This window comes from Trachemys scripta, chromosome 2 (genome assembly GCF_013100865.1).
Source record: "Trachemys scripta elegans isolate TJP31775 chromosome 2, CAS_Tse_1.0, whole genome shotgun sequence".
Lineage (NCBI taxonomy): Eukaryota > Metazoa > Chordata > Testudines > Emydidae > Trachemys > Trachemys scripta.
The window spans coordinates 143,182,052-143,206,283 of record NC_048299.1 but is presented as its reverse complement, the minus strand read 5'-3'; the positions used below and the strand labels follow the sequence as shown (position 1 = coordinate 143,206,283).

Here is a 24,232-nt window from a genome sequence, read left to right as displayed (position 1 = left end):
GTTTTGCGTATCAGACCGGATTCCGTTCATCCAGGCCGGCAGCGGGCTGAGTGGGGCCGGTGGCCGGGACCCCGGGTGGTAAGGGGCTGGTAAGAACCCCAGATCGGCAATGGGCTGAGCGGCTCATCCTGCTGCTGGTCTGGGGTTCCATAATCCAGGCCGGCAGCGGGCTGAGCGGGGTTGGCAGCTGGGACCCCGTCTGGCAGCAGCGCGCCACTAAAAATCAGCCCGCGTGCCGCCTTTGGTATGCCTGCTGCAGGTTGCCGACCCCTGTGATAGACCATCCACATGGAGAATTACACTGGTGTAGCTAGAGTGATATTATGCTGGGATCACTGTGCTGGTCAGTTTCCCCATGTAAATAAGCCCTAAAAATTAACCCCAAGAGAGGGAGACTCAATAGGTGCTGAAATCTCTTCGGGTTTCAGGCACAGATTCAATTCTTGCCTGTGCCTTTAAGGGGAAGTTTCTGAACCAGAGCGGAGGACAGCCCACTGGAAGGAGGGGCAGGTGCCCTTTTCAAAGGGCTGCCCAGGTTTCAGGGGCAGTCCTGGGAGAGAAATCACAGCAGTTATGTGGCTGTACTGGATCCTGCTCGCCCTCCTGCTTCTCGCAGTGCTCAGGAGGCTCCTCGGGGGCAGCAGCTCCCCCAACCCTTTCTCCGCTGACTGCAGGAGGCCACCTGCCCCCCTGGTGACAGACAAGGATGTTCGGAAAAAGGTTATCAAACAAGGTACCTGAAAGTGCTTGTACTGGCAGCACCTGCTCCAGTCACAGCTGGAAGGGGTGCTGGGGAGTATAGAGAGGGAAAGCAGCCCCTTACCCGGGCAGGCTGTCTGGGCAGAGGCAAGCCAAGAAAGATGGGAAATGGGATCTGTATCTTTCTGCACAGCCGTGCACTCACTAGCCGCTTTCCAGATCTCCTCCTCCACCTCCGTCACCTTTGTACACACACACACACACACACACACTCCCTCCCTATACCCACTAGTGCCTGCCCACTTGCACCCCTCCACATCCATCAATATCTGAATGCCAGTGCCTGCATATACCCCATACCCACCAACACCCACTCACCTGCCAGTGCCCATATATATTCACACTCACACTCTCTCTCCATAGCCAGGAGTACTTGTATGCACCCTCCAGCCTTCCCTCTGCCTGTGGTGAAAGCACCCCTATCCCTTTCTGCTGACCTAATTCAACCCTGGATTGGGTAATTCTCCTTTCTCTATAGTAGTCAAAGAGCTGTGACTCAGAATTAAATCTCTATGATCCCATGCAGTGGTTTGTATAACCTACTCTCACTGCCCCCAGGTAATGCCTACACCCTCTTAGGTAATGCTAAATCACTGGGCTGATGTGCAGCTTAATCATTCACATACATTTCACTCATGTTCCAAAGTCTGGAAATAAGTGTTCTGTTTGTGGAAGGTAGGCTGTAATTCTGCTCCTTGGTTCTCCCTGCGCACCTGCCCACTTCCACCTTTGCCTCTGGGGCAGATTCTTTTCTTAAAACACTGAGGGGCACATTCCATCTCTGGGGGGAATGCAGAGCTAGGAACAGAATCTTGCATGAACATTAACAGTGTCTATTTTCACCTCTGGAAATTGCACTTCTCTGTCCACATCATGGGGAAGGAAGAGACCCTGCCCCAAGCCCTGTTATCTTTCATCAGATCTACCAAGCATCATGTGTGGCATTTGGCACTTAGTCATGTGTGCCCACATCCAAAAAAAATGTCAAGGCTGATGTCACCCTGGCTTTTTCCGGGGGCAATTTGTAATGGTGACAAAACTTCTTTAGTAGCTCTGCTCTCTGGAGAGTAATCTGCTGCCAGGATACATGGTAGTGCCCCATCTTTTATAATGGGTTTGATCTTGCCAGCTTAGCTAGGACCATCACAAAACTATCTTACAGTCTTGCACTTTACACGGTGAATATGTAAACCAGCTCTTTGCTCTTCTGCCAAGAGTCTCACACCCCTGTTACAAGAACGCCCCTCCCCAAAACTGGAGAGTGCAGGACCTGCACAGCTGGGACTGGGCCTCCATCCTGAGAAGCAGCTTCCTTATGACCTGCCATGCACTTCCCAGTCCCAGCAGGTTTGGAAAGAACAGCAGTTCCTGTACTATTTGTACAGCAGCCAGGGAATGCTAATGGGCCCGCATCTAACACACAAGTCCTTTAAAACGTAAACTACGGCCCAATTTAGGTTTAGTCCTAGGAATGACCCAGGGAAGACAGCAGGAGAGTTACTGACCCAGTTGTTGGAGGTGGCCATGTGTCGATGACAACTTTCTCCTTCTTCTTCAGCTTTCTCTGCTGCCAAGGTCCCCGAGAATCTGGATGCTGTTGTGATCGGAAGTGGCATTGGGGGGCTGGCTGCAGCTGTGCTCCTCTCCAAAGCTGGGAAGCGAGTGCTGGTGCTGGAGCAGCATGGGAAGGCGGGCGGCTGCTGCCACACCTTCAGTGAGAAGGGTTTTGAGTTTGATGTAGGTAAGTCGCTCAGAAACCGGCCGCGAGGGAAATCAGATGGCACCAGTTGAGAAATGGGCCCTGGCGGAGGGGGCAGGCAGTGCCTTTCCTTGGTAGTTACCGTGAATAAACAGGCCCAGGTCTTGAGAGAACTCTTCCTGAGCATTCCCAGAAGGAAGTGTGTGACAGAGCAGTCGGTCACACAGAGGGCTGGTTTGTGAAAGGGCCATATTTGATCTTTATTAAAATCCTCTCAAGCCCGAGGAAAAAGCAAGGAGCGTGCCTATCTGCATGAGCACAGAGACCCACTTGGTCCAGATACGGTGCCAATAAACTCTGCAAGCTAAGAGCAGAGCACTTCTGCGGCTGGGACTTCTAAGCGCCTATAAGCCCTGCAGTTGGAGGTCCTGCCTTGCAGAGTTTCTAAGCGCTGGACTCTAAACTTCAACTTCTGTTAAAGTCACCGTTTGCTCCTTGGCTCATCCATCCAGAAGTGAGTTCCGTGCATACAATTCCCTGGCTCCCTCCTACTCACTCTAAACACACTGTGTAAACCTGCCCTGCTAATAAGTAGGTCTGCAATTTTTAACCACCCCCCTCACTGGCCCCAGACTAGCATTGGCTTGTGTGTGAGTGCGTGGGATAAGGTAATCCTGCATTCTTTTTTTGCTACATAAGGGATATTGAACAGCTCAGGCCAACCAGTCGAAGGTGCTACAGAAACACTGTAGGTGTTCTTATTGTTACTTCTCAAGCAAACTAATATTACAAATGGTGATGGGAGGAGGCAGAAACAGCATGGCGGCAGTTTGGAAGGTTTTTTTAATAGACGAAAACAGAGATTCCTGGACTATTCACAAATAGGTTGTAGGATTTCCCCTGCAGTGTGCCCAGAGCTATTTGAAATGTTCACTGTTGGGGCTGACATTTTGTTGGTCAAAGGTGGCTTATGTAAAGTTGGAGAAGTCTGGTGATGGGCGGGGTAGCAGCTCAGCCGGCTCTGAGCCAGAGGAGGGGCCAACAACCGGCTTCCCAGTTTAAAACCGTTCTTGACTCTTCCGAGGCTCCCCACGGGCGCATTGGCCGGGGGCCAAAAGGCGAAGTCGGCGTGAAGCTAGCCCTCCTCACGCACCAGCGCATAGCTGGACTCAGGAGGCAAAGGGGTTTATGTTGCCTGGATTACACGCCTTTGAAAAGTCACCCCCTGAACACAGGGAGAGGATTGTTTGCTGAGCTTGTAAAATGTTCCCTAAGGACTAGATTGAGCTGGGTTGACAGGTGGCCTGTCGCTGTCCCGCCTCAAGGAGGAGCTCTGGGAAGGGATTGGGCTTTGGGTAACAATTCGCGCTCCCTACTCCACTCTTGCTTGTGGTGCAGGGGGACCACAGGGTGGGAATACATTACTTCAGTCCAGATCCTCAAGGACTTCCAACCCAGATCCTCTGGAGTTAGGCACCTAAATACTTTTGTGGTACCTCTTTCCAGAATGCCGTTTACTCTCTCCCATCCCACCCCTCACCCCATTAGTCCAAGGGGAACCAGACTTCTGCCCTGTGGTGGGACTAGGGGCTTCTGCTGAGCAGGGAGGAGGGGTCTCGGCATTTTAGCCCCATGGGACATGCCTGCCACGGCTCCCATGGGGCAGAAGCCCCGAGCCCCAACAGACACACCCAGCTCTCGAACGTCTGAAGATTATTGTATGTGGCTCAGAGGGTCAGTAGGTTTGGCCACTCCTGATATATACTGTAATATATATATTGTAATCACAGTGGCCAACTTTCGCGCGGTAAATAGGCACCCCGACTTGCCCAATAAGCCAAAAATCAAGCTAATCCCATTTCAAAACAAGGCCAAAACAAGCCGGTCCCTAAGAACCCCAACACTCTATGTGACTAGATTCCCCGGCATGTAGCTGGGACTGTGGTGGGCCCGCTGTGCACCCTGACTCTCTCCCCTGTTGCCCCTGCTTGCCGGGAGGCAATCAAAAAAAAGAAGCAACAAGCTACAAGCCAAAAACTAGCCAACAAGCAACAAACAAGCCCAATTTCTGTTTTTTTTCCACGGGTTTGGGGTGTCTGATTGTAATGAGTAATCTCTAATGTTCCCTAGTACACTTTAATGTCATACTCTTTCAAACAGTGGGCACCAGCAGGGTCTAGACAGTCCAATTAATTAATGCACATGTTAATGCCCTTTAGAAATCATATCCCTGTAGTCTACAGTACTGCTCTGGGTAGACCAGCCCTTAGATACAAGCCAGGGAGCATGAATTGGGTAGATATTGCCAATGTTTTTGCAGTGCTTATTGGATAAACCCCGTTCTTTTAGTATGAGCTGTGTTGTATCGGTGATTTTAGGTTTTAACCGACCCCTAAGCGTAGGCAAAGTAGCTCAACAGCAGGTAGGACACTCCTTCAGTTTTCCCATCTCACCGCTGAAGGAAGCCAAAATTTTCACGCCTTGGAGTAACACCCTGAATATATGTCTATTTACTGTGGTAGCAGAGAGCTTAGGCTCTGCTCTACGCACACGAGCACAGCAAGCTAGCTTTGTGCTTAATTACCCCATCGCCTGCATTGCAATCTCGGAGCAAGGCAGCGCCGGTGGGCTGAAAAGAAATGCGTAGTACGTGGTTTTCAAATGTTCTGGCAATCGGCAGATACTGAATGGCTCCTGGAGGTCATTGGTAACTAGCATAGCTCAGAGTAGCCCTCATGCTGCTTAAAAAAATGCTGGGGCCGAATCCCGTCATATGAGTGAGGAGATACAAATGGCTCTGTTGCAGCCCATTGCTCATTGGGTGCTGCTGAGAATCTGCCTGTAGGTCTAAGGATTCAAGAATGAAACTGTATTCTACGAAGCTACATGTGTGTCTAAGGGTAGGTCTGCGCTGCAGCCGAGGGGCGTGATTGAAGATATACCAACAGCTGTTGAAGCTGTGCAGCACAGACTAGCCCCCTCAGGCTCCTTCGCTGCTCTTAGTGCGACGCATGCTGCAGTCACATCTCCGGCTGCGGTTGTAGAAAAGCTTGTCTCATATTGTATTATCTGAGAACAAGTTCATGTACTTAAAAAGACTGAACTGCAGTGAATACACACACAGAGCAGGGGAATGATCTGAATCCACTGCCTTGCACCTGGTGTGTCATTTACACCTGTGTGTCGAAATCTGATTTGGGGGCCTCGTACGCCCAGTTGGCACAGACGTAAATGGCATAAGAAGGTGCCCAGCCGGGATGATCAGCTTTGCAGCCTTGATCATGGCATTTCCTTCCTTTTTAGGTGCTGACATTTGCAGTCTAAAAGGTCCTATTACCATTATATATTTTTTTCCTGTAGAATTAATTGGTGTGCGCTTAAAAGGAATCGCCAATAACACATCTCTAGTAATACCCTTTTCCATAAGGTTCCCACTGGTTTAAAATGAAAATTAGATCGGGCCCTATAACTATAAATATATATGGTATGTAGCATGCCTTCCTGAACACACATTTTACCAAGAATGTAGGAAATAGTTTGAACTGTTTAACAATATATATTCACCTGTCTAAACGCTATATATTTTGCACGTATCCTGAAAACTATTCTTCAAGACCTAATTATATAAAGAAAGAAAGATTTCAAGATATGAACACCTGACGTTACGTAAATTTCTATAATATGCCTGCCTTTTTTAAAATAGACCGATTGATGCTTGGTTTCACATTCAAATTTAACTTTTTCCCCTCTAACCGTAGATGTAGTAAGAGTATTGTTAAAATCCCTGTACAAGGTCTTCATATTAGTTGTGAGCAGGCAAGTGTTTGACACGTGATTATTATGTAAGGGTTGCTTTTAATATACTCTTAGATCTGGATTTTGAGAAGCCTGGATGCTCTGAGTATGGATTTTGCTGCTCTTCCTTTCCCCACTGTAAGTTAGATAATCAATTGACTGCGATTCAGATACTGGCTTGTTTTCATAGGAGTAAACAGAATTCTGAGAAATGCAGGAAGTGCCAGAAATAATACCCAGCAGGGAATGTCTCTACCTCTCTTAGTCACAGTAATGTTGGTGCTACGCCTTTTAATTCCTGGATTAAAAATGTAGTTAATTGGAATTAAGGTTGAGAGTACATATAAGTCACTTAGAGGTAAAAACAGTAGAGATTTTGCATTTCTCGCCAAAGCTAACATGTCAAACCCAGGGAATTCACAGGTAAGGTTAAACTTCCAAGAAATCCAGACATATTAAGGTAAGAAATGCACAGCTAAGTCACTCAAACAACCTTAACTCTGCCTTACAGTGACGCTATGCAATAACCATACAATTGTAGATTCAGATTCCAAGGCCAGAAGGGACCACTGTGATCATCTAGTCTGACTTCCTGTATAGCACAGGCCAGAGAATTTCCCCAGAACAATTCTGGTTTGGACTATTTTTAGAAAAATGTCCAATCTTGATTTTTAAAATGGCCAGTGGTGGAGAATCCAGCCCAGCCCTTAATTAGGGTTACCAACTTTCTAATCCAGGGGTAGGCAACCTATGGCACGCGTGCCAAAGGCGGCACGCAAGCTGATTTTCAGTGGCACTGACATTGCCCAGGTCTTGGCCACCAGTCCAGAGGGCTCTGCATTTTAATTTAATTTTAAATGAAGCTTCTTAAACATTTTAAAAAGCTTATTTAATTTACGTACAATAGTTTAGTTATATTTTATAGACTTATAGAAAGAGACCTTCTAAAAATATTAAAATGTATTACTGGCACGCGAAACCTTAAATTAGAGTGAATAAATGAAGACTCGGCCCACCACTTCTGAAAGGTTGCCAACCTTTGTTCTAATCGAACAAAACCGAGCACCCCTGACCCACCCCTGACCCACCCCTTCCCCAAGGTCCCACCCCTTCCCTGAGGCCCTGGCTCCACTCACTCTATCCCCCCTCCCTCTGTCGCTCGCTTTCCCCCACCCTCACTCATTCATTTTCACCGGGCTGAGTCAGGGGGTTGGGGTGTGTGTGTGTGGGGGGAGAGGGCTTTGGCTGTGGGTGCAGGCTCTGGGGTGGGGCTGGGGATGAGGGATTTGGGTGCAGGAGACGGCTCTGGGATGGGGGGTAGGGCCGAGGGGTTCGGAGTTTGGGAGGGGCTCCGGGCTGAGGCAGGGGGCACAGGCTCTGGGCTGGGAATGCGGGCTCTGCAGTGGGGTCAGAAGTGAGGGGTTTAGGATGCGGGAGGGGGAATCTAGGCTTGTGCAGGAGGTTGGGGCATGGGGGTGAGTGCTCTGGGGTGGGGCCAGGGATGAGGGGTTTGGGGTGCAGGAGGCTCTGAACTGGGGCAGGGGGTTGGGGCGCAGAGAGGTTGCAGGCTCCAGGAGGGACTTTGGGTGTGGGAAGAGGCTCAGGGCTGGGGCAGAGATTGGGGTGTGGGCTCCGGGAGGGAGTTTGGGTGCAGGAGGGGGCTCAGGGCTGAGGATTGGGGCATGGGAGAGGGTGAAGGGTGCAGGCTCTGGGAGGGAATCATAGAATATCAGGGTTGGAAGGGACCTCAGGAGGTCATCTAGTCCAACCCTCTACTCAAAGCAAGACCAATCCCCACACAGAAGGTGTTTGGGTGCAGGAGGGGGCTCCGAGCTGGGGGTTGGTGCGTGGGAGGGGGTGAGGGGTGCTGGCTCTGGGAGGGAGTTTGGGTGTAGGAGGGGGCTCAGGGCTGGGGCAGGGGGTTGGGGTGTGGGAGGAGGTGAGGAGTGCAGGCTCCAGGCTGTGCTCATCTCAGGCGGCTCCCTGCAAGCAGCGACATGTCCCTCCTGCTCCTAGACAGAGGCACGGGCAGGCGGCTCTGCGTGCTACCTCCGCCTGCAGGCGCCACTCCTGCAGCTCCCATTCGCTGCAGTTCCTGGCAATTGGGAACTGCAGAGCCGGGGCTCAGGGAGGGGGAGGGGCAGGGGCAGTGCATGGAGCCCCCATGGCCGTCCCTCGATCTAGGAGCCGAGGGACATGTCGCTGCTTGCGGGGAACCGTATGGAGCCAGGTAGGGAGCCTACCAGCCCTGCACCAACTGGACTTTTAACAGCCCGGTCAGCAGTGCTGACCAGAGCCACCAGGGTCCCTTTTCGACCGGGCGTTCTGGTCAAAAACCAGATGCCTGGCAACCCTACCCTTAATCAGGTTGTGTTCCTAGATTCAATTCAGCTGACACTTTTTTATTTTATTTTTTTAAGACTTACGATTTTAACAGTGATTTCAGCAATGTGAAAGCAGAATAATTTTCCAAAGGTACGGACTCTGACGTTGTCAGGTGTGTTGATTTGTTGAGATACATGAGTATGAGGTCACCCTTCAAGTTCTGTGTGAGAGCGAGCAGGATGAAGATGGGGTATATGCTGCTTTTCAGTAGGCATTAGAGGTGGAAGTGGAAGCCTTGTGGAATGTTTATCAACAGAGTCGTAGGAGGTGTGGGGCAAGGAAAGCTGGAAATCTTACCCTTACCTTCTTATTTCCAGGCTTTTGAGGATTTGACTGGGTGAAGTGTGTCCTGTTGCAGCCTTCCATGTCACAAATGTATTTATTAAAAAGCCCCTGTAACCTTTGCATGTGCAGTAGAACCTCAGAGTTACGAACACCAGAGTTACGAACTCACGGGTGAACCACACACCTCATTGGGAACCAGAAATACACAATCAAGCAGCAGGGACCAAAAAAATAAAAAAGCAAATACAGTACAGTATTGTGTTAAATGGAAACTACTAAAAACTAAAAGGGAAAATTAAAAAAAAAAAAAAGGGTTTTCTTCTGCATAGTCAAGTTTCAAAACTATATTCAGTCAATGTTCAGTTGTAAACTTTTGAAAGAATAACCAGGACATTTTGTGCAGTCGCGAACATTTCAGAGTTCTGAACGACCTCCATTCTCAAGGTGTTCGTAACTCTGAGGTTCTACTGTATCCAGCATGTCACATAGCCACATCCCACTGCAGTCTAATCCCTGGGCTGCAGCTTTCTTGTGTAACCATTTGCCGTTGCCTTCCAGGTATTCATTACATAGGGCAGATAGGGGAGAGGTCCCTGATGCGTTTCCTTGTGGACCAGCTCACGGAAGGGCAGCTGCAGTGGTCCAAGATGCCATCTGTTTTTGATGCAGTAGTTCTGGGGGAGCCTGGAAATGGCAAAACGTATCGCCTGTACAGCGGGAAGAAGGAGTATGTCGAAGGGCTAAAGAAACAGTTTCCAGATGAAGCCGTGGCTATTGACAAATTTGTGAGACTTGTAAAGGTAACACTGGCTTTGTCTTTACGACGTTAACTCCTCCTCGCCGAGTCTCCATAGGCATCCAGCTAGAACAACACCCTGCACTTCAAACACAGGGCTACATGAGTGTCCAGCTCTTCCCACTGGGATTGAATTTTTGGGTGTATGACGATGACTGTCCTCAAGCTGGTACGGCTACCGGGGCTGCCTACGGGCAAGCACGTCCTGTCGGAGGAAATGACCTCTGGACCAAGGTGTTATCAGAGATCCCTGGGGTGTCCTGTATGTCAGAGCTGCTGGGTAACTGAGCAGCACTCCCAGCCTCTTAGTACATTATCAAGTGACTGGCAACAGGCAGCTTGTGGGCACTCTGGGAGCGCTGTGTGATCAGTGTGTCTCTCCATGAAACCAAGTTTTTTGGCCCTTTGCCTTGCCATGGCAAAACTTCACTGAGCTTCTGCTCCAGCTCAGTCCTCGAAGCCATCTGTGTTTCTTCACAACCATTGCAATTTCCCTTTCAGAGAGCTGCCCAAGGAATTAAGCACATGACTATTCTGAAAATGGTGCCTGTGCCCCTGGTCAAGTTCCTGAGCCGCACCGGCCTGCTGGCATGGTTCTCCCCGTTCTTGAAGATGACGTCCCGAAGCTTGACAGATGTGGTCAGTGAACTCACCACAAACGAAGAGCTTAGAGCGGTATTTAGCTATCTCTTTCCCACTTATGGTAGGTGACTTGTTTTTAGCAGACAGACCGGTTTTCTGGTATAAACCCTCTTCTCTGAAAATATACTGCATGGACTGCCCTGCGGTGTATGGGAAACCTGGAGCTTGTCCATTCCTTGTCCCCTTTCACAGAAGTCCATGTTTTAGCTCTGGGGTGCTGGTCAGAGTCCAGTTCAGACCTTTACTTTCTGCAGCCCTGAGTTTTCCTTGCAGTTTCCATCGGACACAATTTTCTTCACATCCTGTTCTGAACACCTGTTTTTGCTTTGAGCTGCTAACCCCAGAGCTGGCTGCATTTAGGTGGGTGGAACAGTTAGCTTGTCTGGGGAGCTAGTAGTGAGCTTTGTATTTAGGTTGCCTAACACTTTCCAGTGTAAAAGACTCTTGTAACCTCTTTTTTAAGAAGTTCTGACATCTCTGTTGTCTATAGCAGGCCTCTGAAATTCAGCAGGGAAAGTCCTCAGGTTAGAGAAGTGCCTTTTCTTTGTCTGGTGAAATTCCATTCAGGTTAAACTTCTGAATGCTACCATTTCCCTTCTGTCATAGAGTTGGGCTCCTGCCCTCCCACACTCTGCATTGGGAATGTCTGGAAGCTATCAGAGCAGCTGGGACAGGGCGGGAGGAGACCCTGGCTTGGTTCCCCCTTCAACCACACATGTGGAACTTGTCTTCAGTGTCCCATCCTGCCTCTAGTTGCCTCACATGGGGCAGGAACTTACCCTCAACACCAGGGGAGGGGATGCCAGATTCCCCACAACCACTCCCCAGCTCCAGCTTCTGGCCCCATCAGACCATCCTCTTGTCTGGAATAACCGCTTTCTCCAGCCGTCAGTGAATGTAGTTGAGTGGAAGCCATCCGTGCCGCAGTGGGTTGTCATAGCTGTACATACCAGAATTTGTTTTTACTCTTTTTTTCCCCCTCTAAAGAAACCTAGGAAATCACAAATAAAAATCTGCATCAAAATGATGCTATTTAGTTTGCAAAGTCAAGCACTCAAAAAACACTAAAACTGAGGTTGCTGGGCAACCTTTATTCTGATCCTCATGCATACAATCATAGGCACCACTCCGTGGGTGCTCCGGGGTTTGTGTGGAGCACCCACCGGCAGCTCCCCACCCTGCCCCCCCGTCCCAGCTCACCTCTGCTGTGCCTCCTCCCCTGAGGGGGTCGCCACGTCCTGCTTCTCCTCCCTCTCTCCCAGCGCTTGCGCCGGGAAACAACTGTTTGTTTCATGCGGCAAGCCTAGGGGGGAGGAGGAGGAATACGGCGCGCTTGGGGAAGAGATCGGGGCGGGGATTTGGGGAGGAATCCAGTGGGGCAGGGAGGGGGCGGAGTCGGAGCAGAGCCCGGGGGGGGGTGCACGAGCACCCACCGGCGCCAACAAAAGTTGGCCCCTGTGCATACAATATATGAGATGGTCTTTAATTACATGATTAAATACTTATGTTTTTCCCCCAGGATCCCTGCCTCATTCAGTGCTCAGGATAGACACATAAGGGGGCAGAATTAAGGTGGGATGGGCAACTGTAAATCTGGCATTTCCTAACATTGTAGGGCTTGACTTTGCAACCTAAACAATGCTCTTTTGAGTGTAGCATTTTAAAACTTGTTTTATACCAGAGAGTTTGTAATAAGTTTTTCAGATCTACCAAGCACACCGGGATTTCCGAGTGAAAGGTGCTATATACACGTCAGGGTGCGTTATCAACTACTAAAAAGTCATGTTCATTTCCAACTCCATTTAACAACAGAATCAGGACCTGATTGAGTGGGAAAAGAAGATCAGTGGAGAGTAAAAACCACGTGAAACCCTATTTTTAAAGAAAAGGCAAAGACTGAGCATGTTAGGTTCAACTCCACCTCCAGCAGGGGTTGGAGAAGAGACAATGACAGCAATATACAAGTTAATGGTCGGGGTGACTAACGTACTCATGCCGGCATTTGCAGGGCTGGGTCAGACAAAAAATGTGCTAGCATGCAAATTTCCAGATGACTGCAGAATTAAAATCAGGAGAGAGCCAACTGTCAGTCCGAGTTGTGCAAGTTCCCATCCCCGGCTGCCTGCAAAATCAGTGTTCTCCAGGCACGAGTCAGGATGACCCAGCCTGACAGACAGAGAAGCAGATCCAGCTGCCATCTGTGCACATAGATTACTACTACCAGAGTGTGGCGACGACACAGGAAAGGAAATAGAACACCAGGTTTGTGGTAGCCAGAGAGCTTTAAAAGCCTCAAGCAAAAAGCCTCCCAGGAAAACTTTTCCTGGGGTTTTTATTCTTCTCCTTACTTTGTTTACAACTCTTCTTAGTGGTTACATTCATGCGCATAAAAAAGCCAGGCAGTATACATGCACATAAGATAACGAACCCATCTTTTGAGCGCGTGAATGCCAGCTGCGAGGAAACAATTAAATCAGCCAAATAAGTTTCCCAAACACAAACGCTGGGACAAGGTCACTCTTGCCTCGTTGCCAAGAGAACAGTTTGCCGTTCTCGTGGGCAGACGATTCGGGAACAACACATTCCTACACCAGAGGAGCTGTGGAAATTATTAAAACTTCCGGCTCAGTATGCAAAGCTGCTCTCAGACATTGGCATCCTTTAGTCAGAGATTTATAGATAATTTTTTTCAGTTAAAAAAAATTTAAAAAAAAGAGCATTGTGATCATCTTGTCTGATCACCTGCATATCCCAGACCATAGAATTTCACCCAGTTAACTCCTGTCTTGAGCCCCATAACTCAACTAACTAAGAATATCTGCCAGAAAAGCCTCCAGTCTTGATCTGAAGACTTAGAGATGGAGAAGCCGGCACTTCCCTAGGAAATCTGTTCCACTGACTAATCACTCACTGTTAAAAATTTGTGTCTTCTCTCTAATTTGAATTTGTCTGGCTTTAAGTTCCAGTCAAAGTTAGTACTAGGACTCTATCTTGTTTCTCCAGATTTTTCTGTAAAGGTTTAATTGTGTATTAGTTATAACTAGTAAAGGACAGCGTTGCCAAGTCTTGCACTGTTATCCGGAATCTTGTGATATCTGGTGGCGGTCTTAACCTGACTCCAGGAGCTGGGGCTTTATTAGGTAACTTTAAATATCTTAAGCCTAGCTTTCACTTAAAAAAAGTTCTGGTGACTGTGCTCTGACTGATCAAACTGCTTGCTTTCTGATGGAGGCTATTCCTTTGTCTGTCCCTCTGTTTTCTGGAGTGCCGCAGTTCTTGACCATCTGCTCTTTTCTGCCTAACTTTTTGACCTATTATCTCTATTCTTAGCAGGTTTACCCTGCCCGTATTAACGGGCCACACCTTTCACCCCCTCTTCCATCCCTGTCCAGCCTCTGTGTACCTCTTGGTTTGTCTCAGCTTCCTTCAGCTGTCACCAAAGCAGAATACCCCCCTTAGGCAAAAGGAACATCTTCCCCTAGGAACTGCTTACCCTTTCTGAGTCTGCACCTTCCATTGGCTTCCACTGCCTGTAACCTCAGCATAATCTTTAACCCAAGACTTTCCTCCTCCTCCGCCAGCGTGCATCTGAGATTGGGTCAGAGGAGATGTAGATAGAGTTGGTGTCATCTCCAAATTAGTGTAATGGTCTCCCTTAGCCTTAAAACCATAGCAGGAAAAGAGCTGTTAGAGTCCTTTATTCATTGCAGCATTGCTCCTTGCACTGTGTTCTCAAATGCACTGTCTAGTTTCAACGGCGCCAACGATGGGAGACTGCTCCACAGCTTAGTACAGCTCTCTCGTTGGTTAGGCTGCCTGAGGGAGAAACGCAGCAAAGAAAGAGTTCTGTGCGGGAACAATCCCTCTTCTTTGCTCTGTCTTCCAGGAGTGGTTCCAGCCAGCGCCAGCTTCTCCCTACATGCGATTCTTGTGGATCACTATATGGGAGGGGCCTGGTATCCCCGAGGTGGCCCCAGTGAAATCGCCTTCCACACCATCCCGGTGATCAAGCAGGCTGGCGGGGCTGTTCTAACCAAGGCGGCGGTGCAGAGCATTTTGGTGAATGCAGACGGCAAAGCCTGTGGTGAGTAAGGCTGGGTCAAGCCTTTCCCTTTGAGCTCATGTCAGCCCATATATCAAAGAGGAACAATCTCTGCACAGATCCCAAACTGCTGAGCGTACAGAGCGTGCATGTGGGTGAGTGGGTGTGGACATGCACACGTGAAGAGGAGCCTGCCCGGCAGAGGAGCCAATGAGTACTAGAAGGGCTGACCAGCTGCTGGAGATGGGCCAGCGCATTGCAGGCAGACCAGAGAGACTGGGGCTTCGTTCTGTTTTCAGTGCAGACAGCCAGCTGGCCACCATCTCTCCCTTCCCCTGGCACTGCCCCCTGCCTACTTCCAAGGAGCTCTGGCCCCAGCTGTGTGTAAGCTGGGCCCATGCAGGCCTCCAAGCTATCTAGGTGCTGATATGGCCCCATCGCCATGGTTTCTGAGCACCTCGCCAGTATTTAAAAATACAAATCTCAGACCCTGTGCGGGACTCTGTATTGAATGAATATGTTCACTATTCATAGCGAAGGCATCGAACTGCATGTGAGCGATACGTCGCCTAATGCACTGCTAGCTGGCACTCAGCTCTTGTGGTGATGAGGGTGATATACGAACCTATAGAGAGCAGAGCACTGGGGCAGGGTGTTCACAGCAACTCGCATGGCTAAGCAAGTGAGCGGCACCCTGTCGGACGGAGAGTGGAGTCTCGGTTACTCTGAGACGGGAATCTGGAGCCTGCCAGATTCTGTCTACCCCCCCCAGCACAGGCACAAAGGAGTTGGGGCCCCATAGAGATGCAGCTGATTTTTACCAGAAGGAGGGGAGGGCAGAGCTGGAATGGCGATGGGTGTGGGGAGGAGGAGGGATACGTCACCAATAGACACACCTCGCCCACAACGGCTCTCGATCTGAACTGTTTCCACGCTGCCAGCCCCCCACCGCCTTCCTTTTGACAAGTACCCTCTCCCCACTGTCCAGTCCTAGCACCTCCCCTGACAACTCCCGCCAAGGCCCTTTTCTGACAACCACCCACACAACCCAATTCCGCTCCTAGATGCCAGCTCCCCTTGTCTCCCGACAGTGGCAAGGAAGCCAAGGTCAGCCCTGTTTTCAGAGATGCAAAACCCTCCCATTAATCTCTGAGCCTCAGTGGCCTAAGGGTTTTCTATAGCATCCACCACAGCAGTATCTTGGCATCTAGAGAATGGATCTAATACTTTCCAACCTGTGAACGCCATGAAAATGCTAGGAGTGCCAGAGAAAAGCCTATAAATGCTGTTCCTGGTTATTTATGTTTTTGCTCCCACGTCCAAATGCTCCTATGATAAACCCCTGCCCCATACTCAATCCAGCCTCCTTCCTGCACCTGACCTGATCACGCACCGTTTGTGTCTGTCTCTCCAGCCCCATGAGAATAAAGGGCTCCTTCCCTGGGCCAGTGCAGAGGAAAGTGGCCTAGGGATGGATTATTAATATCTTTTTTAATCTCCCCTTTTCCTTTCAGGTGTTAGCGTACAGAAAGGCCAAGATCTCGTGAACGTCTTTGCTCCTATTGTGATTTCTGACGCTGGAATATTTAACACCTATGAGCGGCTATTGCCAGCGGAGATAAGAACTTTACCTGGTAAAACACCATAAGCTTTACCGTAACACCGCTGCGCTTAACAAGAAGCAGCTCCTGAGATCTAACGTACTAAAAATCATTGTTCTACTAATCTCCTCCCAAATCAGTTCCCTGCTAATACTGGATAATAGTTAATACATGGCATTAAGGAGGGTTGTTTGATAGCAAGTCCTATAGTTAAGGATGCAAAACTGTTTCCATTCCAAATGATCTTGTGGGGAAAAAAAACAACATTTGAAGTTGTTTCTGTTTTGCAGAGTTCAAAATCACCCATTTTCCTTTTTTTTTTAATTGATTGTTTTCACCGCATTTTTTTTTTATCAAAACCAGTTATAGAATTATCACAACTCTGTTGACCAAAAAGTGCATTTTTTTTACACTAGAGAACAGGTTGTTAGTACGTGGAAAAACTTTGAAAATGACTTCAACACATTTTGATAAAAACACTGATTTTAAAAGCATGACCCACAATTTTGCCAAGTCTCTTGGTTTTGGGGGGAAAAAAGGTTATTTTTCTATTGACAAAACTTTTGTGCAAAAAATCTGAACTAGGTCTTCTGGTAGGTGAGGTTTCAAGGAGATTTAAGTACATGGAAAATTTGAAGTGTCTAATGAGAGCCAAATATTAAATTAATCAAAATTTCAAATTAGGATCTCTGTTACTGTCCTGTAACTCAAATAGTGGGACCAGATTCTTCAAACTTGGCAGAAACCGTCTCCTTTGCCTCTGACTTAAATCTGAGGCCAATCCCATTTGTAAAGCCAAAGTTATGGAGGAAGAGGGGCGGGTTTAAGTTAGATGTGGAAGCTGGGCTCAGTCTTCACTTGGGAGAAGCTACCACTTCTCCATGATGCAGCCATGGGGGATGGGAGGTTAATCTTCTATTTGCTCCTCCCATGTGCAGATATTCAGGCTCAGCTTCGCATGGTGGATCATGGCTTATCAGGGCTTAGTGTCTTCATAGGACTCAACGGCTCAAAGGAAGAACTGGGACTGGAAGCCATAAACTACTTCATCTACTCGCAACAGAACCTGGATGAAGCGTAAGGAGAAGCTTTGCTTCTGCAGCTCAGCATGCCCCTTCCCCAGTTGATGTCCAATTGACTTTATATTTGACTAGCAGGATGATACCTATGCAAGCCCTGACTACTGCCACAATACTGTAACCCACCTACACGTTCTGCTGTAGCAAGCAACCAAGTCCGCCTGGTCCCCAGCCGTAAAACTGTCCCTCTCAACTTCAGGGTGAAACGTGATGGACAGAATTCAGAGCAAACAGTTGGGTTCTCGCCCAGGAGTCTGTCTCCAGTTCAGAAGACATGAATCTCTTCAGAGGGGCCCAGTAGAGATTCCAATAATGTCCAAGTCAGAGAAGTGCCCAGGTCCCCTAATTTATCACCTGGCTAAGTTTAGATGTGGGATGACTTGCAGGGAGATGATAGCAACACCCCTCCAGGGAAGGTTACAGCAGGATGGGTGTCACACACATTGGAAGGTGGAGACGTTTGCCTCATGCCAGCAGAAAGGACAACGCTGGTCACCTAGTCTGACCTGTGATATGGGGGTCACAACAGGCACCCAGCTTCATCCAGCTCATCCTGCCACACAGAACCTTAATGGTGACCCCAGCAGCACTGACAGTGAAACGCCTGTTCATGCAAGGAGCTCACAATCTGGGTATTGGCTAGTCGGCATCACACAGCACATTCAGTTCCCTACTCTACCAGAGACTCCCTGGGTAATTTCTTGCTCTGTGCCTCATTCCTAACCTGCAAAATGGAGATAGCCCGTCATTTGTCTTGTCTAGTTAGCAGGATAGAGACTGTCTCTTATGTGAGTATATACAGGGCCGAGCACAATGCCACGGGTGTTACAGTAATGCAAATAATAAATAGTAGTAATTTACTTGGCACCATCACAGATGAGGTGAGGACTCAAAATGAACCCCCAGCCTGCGGAGGTTCCCATATCTTCTGAACCAGAGGCCACTCTCTCTGACCAGCAGTAGGAAGGATAAGAAGGTAGATTCAGACTAGTCGCCAGATATAACAAGGAGCTCAACAGATGAACGTTTAGGAGGAAAGTATCCAGTAGAACACCCGAGGCTGATAAATCTAACCCGCTCAGGTCAAGCAAAGCTCACCGTTTTCTTCTGTGCAGTTGCTGATTCCGGCATTGAGGGGATGCTGTCTGTCTTTGGATTTTGTACAGCATAACAAAGGAAGCTGATAAAACAATTGGATAAATACCAGGGAGAGAAAATCCCACAGCGTTAGTTGCTGATGGCTGATAAAGAGGGAGCACACCGCTGGCATGAAACAAAAGTCTCCGCCTTCCATGCATGGCAAGGCCTTCAAGTGATGATCTGTCTGAGACTGGGCCCGACAAGCTGTTTTTAGGCCCCATTTTTGCTCTAGAGGAGGAAGATGTGAATTAAACAGCAGGACAGCCGCTGTTTGCTGGTGCCCCAGCCATGCTGGGGACTGCTCTGGTGCAGCATAAAACACCCAGAGAAGTAGTGCCAGCACAGTCACTGCAGAGATCCCAGAGCAGGGGGAAGGTGTTGGCAGCAGCCTGGTGCTGCTGACTCTTGAATGGCCTGAGAGGTGCTGCCTGCCTGTTTCCTCATGCACATGTACTAACCTGGTTGATTGTTAGCCAGAACTCACGGAAAGGCTTCTCTACGTCTCTCTGCAGCATGAATTGCTTCCTTACTGCCTCCAGAGAAGAAGCTGCAGAGAACATTCCTATGCTCTTTGTTACATCTCCATCCTCCAAGGACCCCACCTGGCAGGAGAGATACCCAGGTAAGGATGGTCTTTGTACCATGGCCGGAATGACTCTGCAATGGGGGTGAGCCTATTTCTAGCCCTTGTTTTCAGCGTGCTGGCCACAAGGAGGGATTTTTCTCAGACGTTTGAGACAGTCTTTTCAGCCGCTTTCTAGTTTTGCAAATGCAGAATAAGTTAACTGTCTTCCATGGGCGGGAGGGAGGGGAAGCTGGTTGTCTCCATCAGAAGCTGATGTTTGAGAACTCACTGCTCATGTAGAGAGCAAGGGGACATGAGAAGAGACAGTTCGGCGCTGTTTTGCCCTCTATTGCTCACCCCCATGGAGGTTTAACTGGAAATTAACCTGCAACAGCACAGTCAAATCCCCATGGGGTTAGAACGAGTCATTAGCTGGGTGGGCTGGAATTATGGGAGTTAAATGCAAAACCCTGACCGCTTACCCCAGCAGTGTTACTTCTGCTGCATAGGTGCTACAGACTGCATTTCATTGCACCTACCTGAGAAGCATTTAGAATGGGCCATTGCTGGAGACAGGGCATCACACAGGTGGCCTGTTCTGCTGTGGGAATTAATAAGCTCCTAAGGAGACTTTGGAAGTTAAGCTCCCAGGCAGTGGAGGCAGACGGGAGATTGGAAAGAGCCTTGTCCTTGAGGGTGGCGGGGGCTCCTGCTGGCCAAGACGAGCTCCTCTGTCTTGGAGATACCGAGCTGAGATGGCACCAATGTCGTTGGTCCAAGCAGGCACAGAGGGTGCACCAAGAAGAATCATTTGACGTTTTCTGGATACCTACAGATGAGACTCAAGACGGGTGGGTAAAAGCAGAAGCAATAATGAAGCTAAGGAGCTAAAACGTGGGAAGCCGAAGAGGCAGGGACATCAGCACTGATGGAAGCATCAGCCCGGGCAAAGGGAGAGCTGTCTGTTAGGCGTGAGTGGAGACAAAGGGCACCTGACAGCAGAAGCTACCATCTGCCGTAGCTACGGTTGCCCTCCAGTGGTGACAATGCACCGAACACCTAGCGCTCTGTCATTCCAGGCAAGTCAACTCTGTGCATTCTGGCGTTTGCACAGTACGAATGGTTTGAAGAATGGAAAGACGAGACGGTCCAGAAGAGGGGAGCAGAATACGAGAGCCTGAAAAACACTATGGTAGAGTCCATTCTGAAGACAGTTTTGAAACTCTACCCTCACATAGAGGATAAGGTAAAGAAACCTTTATTTATAACCCAGTCACCATTGGTCAGCAGCGTTCCATTGTGGATAACATGGCATAAGAGTCTGTTCTACAGGAAAGGATCATGTTGGACTCGGGGGCATCCGGATATGATCCGGGTGAGCCACCAGACTGACTTCCACACACAATGCAGTGGGGAGGTGGCAGATCGGGGAAACCTCCTGAAGGGAGTCAACCCCCTAATTCCCTTGACAAAGGGAGTGGGCAGTGCAGGGACCTCTTCAGGTCTGAGTGGAAAGAGGCCGACCAGCCAGCCACCTGTACTGAGCGGGGAATAAAAATCCCAGCTTCTGTATTGGAGCATAGAGGCTCTTTGCGAGCCCAGGCCAGCAACGTAGAACTCCACCCCCCAAAGCAGGGAAAATCAGTCAAAATCTACATACACTGTCCATTCCCATAGCAGTTCAGTCCTATTCCACCACAGCTGCCAAGGTCACCCCACATAGCCTTAGCTCTGCCCACTGTTTGAGGTCAGTATCCCTGTGGTATTATCGGTATGCCCCACTGTGGTAGTGGATTTCAGCATTATTCCCCCGTTAGGAACAGACACCTGTTACAACACAAGATTGTAATACTGGGAAGTAGAATATGCTGCCAATATATTTTTCAGCTGTGTGGCCCATTGACCTTCTTTCAAAACACATTTTTATTTATTGAGTGTGTGAGCTCTTTGAGGCAGGGACCGTCTTTTGGCTCTGTGTTTGTACAGCACCTAGCACAGTGGGGTTTTGGTCCATGACTGACTCCTAGGGGTTACCACAACACAGACCCGTTTTGCAGTGTATTTATAGTGGGAGATTTTGGTGTTTTGCACTTTTGGAAAGCAATACTTGCACAAAAAGGAATGCTTTGGCGATGTGAGCCCCTGCACGCCACAGCTAGTGTATACTGTGCATTGTGAATTCCAGCTGTTCTGCAGAGTTGCTTTGGTGTATAAATGGTTTTAGTTGGATAGCAGTAAGGCTCAACTGCCAATGTGCCCTTAGCTGTGTGGACATGTTGATTTCTGGTATGCTTATTATGGTATATTATCCAGTAGACCCATGCATTCTTTCTGCCTGGCATTCCCCAGAGGGCAGAGTGCCTTGGTGAGACACTGGTGACGGTGGCTGATTTAAAGCTGAATGGCTAGGAGAACAGACAGCATACGTATGGATTCATAGCTTTACGTGGCCTTTTCAGGCTTGGTGGGGTAGTGTTTTGCATTGCTGTCCTTTAGCAATCTGGACTGGTTTTCCCCATGTGATTTGAATTGCCTGGGTTTTGGAAAATGTTTAAAAATCTATGACTCTTTATTTTAAAGGCCAGAAGGGACCAGCCAATGGGGGAAAAAACTCTTGGGGTCCAAAAGATTTTTTTTTTTATTTTTTCTAAAACTCTATTGCTCTTTCACCCTGAAAAGAAGAAAAGGCAAAGCAGCTGCTTGATTTTTGTAGCCCTTAGGGAGACTGTCAGGCGCCCCCTTCCCAGCCATTTCTACAGCTGTTCCAACATCTCTTCCCAAAGCAGGCCTGGCATGACAGAAACACAGGTGCTAAGACACCCAGACAGCCCCTACAAGGTGCAATGAAAGCAGCAACGAACATCCCAGCTCCATCCAAAACTTAGGAGAAAACCAAGTCCCCAAGAAAAAACAGGGGGAGAATCAAATCCGTAGGGATGGGAAGTGCCTGATTAGATCATCCCGCATAGCTCCTGGCTGCTGCAGCAGCAACCCCAGGAAACGCACTTTCTTGGGCAGAAGCAGCTTTTCAGCTTTCTGCAGACCTCCAGGGGTCCCCCCTTATCTGCACGAGCCCTGCTCAGTCACTGTGTCCTGCACACAGGACTTGGGGGCTCCCCTAATGCCTTTCTCTTCAATAGATCGAGTGCATATCATCCGGGTCTCCGCTCACCAACCAGCACTACATAGCTTCCCCCAAAGGAGAGATGTATGGAGCTGCCCATAGCATCTCTCGCCTGCAGGCTGAAGCTACTGCCACATTACGCCCTCAGACCTGTGTGCCAAACCTCTACCTGACAGGTATGTTACACTGAAGGGGTTTCTGACTGGATCGCCCCATTCCTGATTCAGTTTCCCTGACCATGGCTGTATTTTCACCTCCATCTCCCAGAGCCAACCTGCCGGGCTGACTTTCAAACCGGGGAATGCCTCACCTAATGGGGGGTGATGTTCAAAGTGTCTTCAGGGCTAGGGAGAGAGAACTGGACAATGCTGCATAAAGAAGGGATGGAAATTCAATTTCCATTATCCAGAGGCTTCCCCAGCGACTCTTAACAGCTCACCCTACATCCCATGTAGCTGACACCACCGCGCCCCCACAAGTACTGCCAATACCACCCCTTCCTTCTTCCTGAATTTTTAAAACCAACTAGGAATGAAGGGGTTAAAGTCCGCTAGCGGAGAACCCTGAAGGATGTGATGGTGAGGGCACAACAGATCAGGATTTCTCTGAGAAAGGAGAGATGTCGTGTGAGCTACTGAGAGACTGGCTCCAAGACCTGAGACTTGGGGGAAGGCAAGCAAGTCAGAGCAGACAGTCTTAGGCAAGGTGGGCTGGGGTAAGGAAAGAGCAGCGCTGAGGTTCGTGCCGGGGGAGGGGGAAGGAAGAGGGGAAAGAAGCAAACCAAAATCTCTGGCAAGAACCATAGCAAGTGAAGAGGGGGCTGAGTGTGGCCACCGCGGTGCTGTCTTACTGAGCCAACAGGCAGGCAGCTCCCATGCTGCTGCTCAGAGCTTTGCCAAGCCACAGAGCGACCCCAGCAAGGCCCTTCCACTGCTGCTCTTCAGAGCCCCCAAGAGCAGCAGGGAAACCGTCAAGACCCCTCTGTTTCATGCTGCTGAAGCTCTGAGCAGCAGAGCCTGGTGTCAGTCAAGGGAAGGATGGCACCCAATGGAGACACAGGCACAAGTAGAACAGACCCGCTCCCCTTGCAGCAGCAGGGAGCACTGGAAGCTCATTCTTTCCTTCCAGCTGCTAACGGCACCTAATCACCAGAGGAGATACAGGACAGCACCCGGGTAGAAATCCGGACACCCTGCCCCTTAGCACCTGCTGGGAGCAGCGGCCCTGGACCTTGCCTTCTGCCCACCTGGCACGTTAGCGTCTCCCTCTGGCGAGTAGGTGCCTCCACCGTGAGTCTGAGCAGTTCAGTGTTGGAGGAAGTGGCTAGTGGGGGACTCATCTTCCCTGATACCTCAGTTAAGGTGCTAGAAGAGGAGGCAGGGGAACAGTCCAAAGGCACAAATAGCAGCCAGGTGCCCAGCTCCTAGCGGCTAACGGGCTGCCTGAAGAGCTGCTCTAAGTGCATGTGTTTGGCTCAGCTGGGGAGCGGTGACCAGCAGGGAGCTTCCCATGCCCATGGGACTTGGCCTGGAGGAATGCTGACGAGCACCTGCCAGGAGAGGAGCTGGCTCAGCCGTGCAGCGGGAGGGAGATGCTAGTAGCTCGGGGAAGGCCAAGGGCGCAGCAGGTTGGATACGGCAGCAACGAAGGCTGCACATCCTGGAGTGCCGCTCTCAGCGGGGGACAGATAGGGCGGGAGTGTTCTGGGGAAAGGCAGAGGGCGGGTTGGTGGGTGGTCAGGCAGGACCCAGGATTGGCTGTAGCGCCTGACTGTCAGGAGTGGCTGGTTGCCAGGCTCCCCACCAGCCCAGCTGGGTTCAGCACAACCCCAGGCTGAGGTGCCCCTTGGAGTGGGGCCTGGGAAAGCGGCTGTGACGGTGGGTGCTTGTCTCCTAGGGCAGGACGTATGGTTGTGTGGCTTCATGGGAGCACTGCAAGGAGCCGTTCTGTGTGCCAGCGCTGTCCTGCAGCGCAACCTCTACATGGACATGCTGCGTCTGTGGAGAAACAGCCCAGCCAACAACTCCAAGAAGAAAGACTGAGCTCCTGGGACCCACCCATCGCGCCTCTGCCTCGTTCCCTTTCCCCCATGGCTCTGCACTCTCCACGTACCCTGACCCAGGCACTTGGTGTCTGGTCACATGTAACACAGAGTAACTTGTAAGACTTTTGTTTTTAAATAAAAATTAACCATAAAAAAACCCACCTACAAACTTTAAAGGCTCAACTCTGTGGATTAAGCCAGGGACGTAACTGCCGTGCCACCTCGATGGTGCACAGACCCAGCTGCCGCTCCCTCCGTATCTACAAATGGCTCTCA

At 49.6% G+C, this 24,232-nt stretch overlaps 1 protein-coding gene across 1 annotated transcript; it reads left to right on the top strand.

The window, feature by feature from the left end:
• The first annotated feature begins 502 nt into the window (after positions 1–502).
• Positions 503–24,113, top strand: RETSAT (retinol saturase). The gene is made up of 11 exons (XM_034761704.1): positions 503–733; positions 2,318–2,500; positions 9,482–9,723; positions 10,221–10,422; positions 14,248–14,445; positions 15,918–16,037; positions 16,943–17,081; positions 18,736–18,845; positions 19,868–20,034; positions 21,929–22,088; positions 23,809–24,113. Exons 1-11 carry the CDS (start codon positions 574–576, stop codon positions 23,952–23,954), a joined length of 1,827 nt encoding a protein of 608 aa, XP_034617595.1. The 5' UTR covers positions 503–573; the 3' UTR covers positions 23,955–24,113.
• Positions 24,114–24,232: the final 119 nt, after the last annotated feature.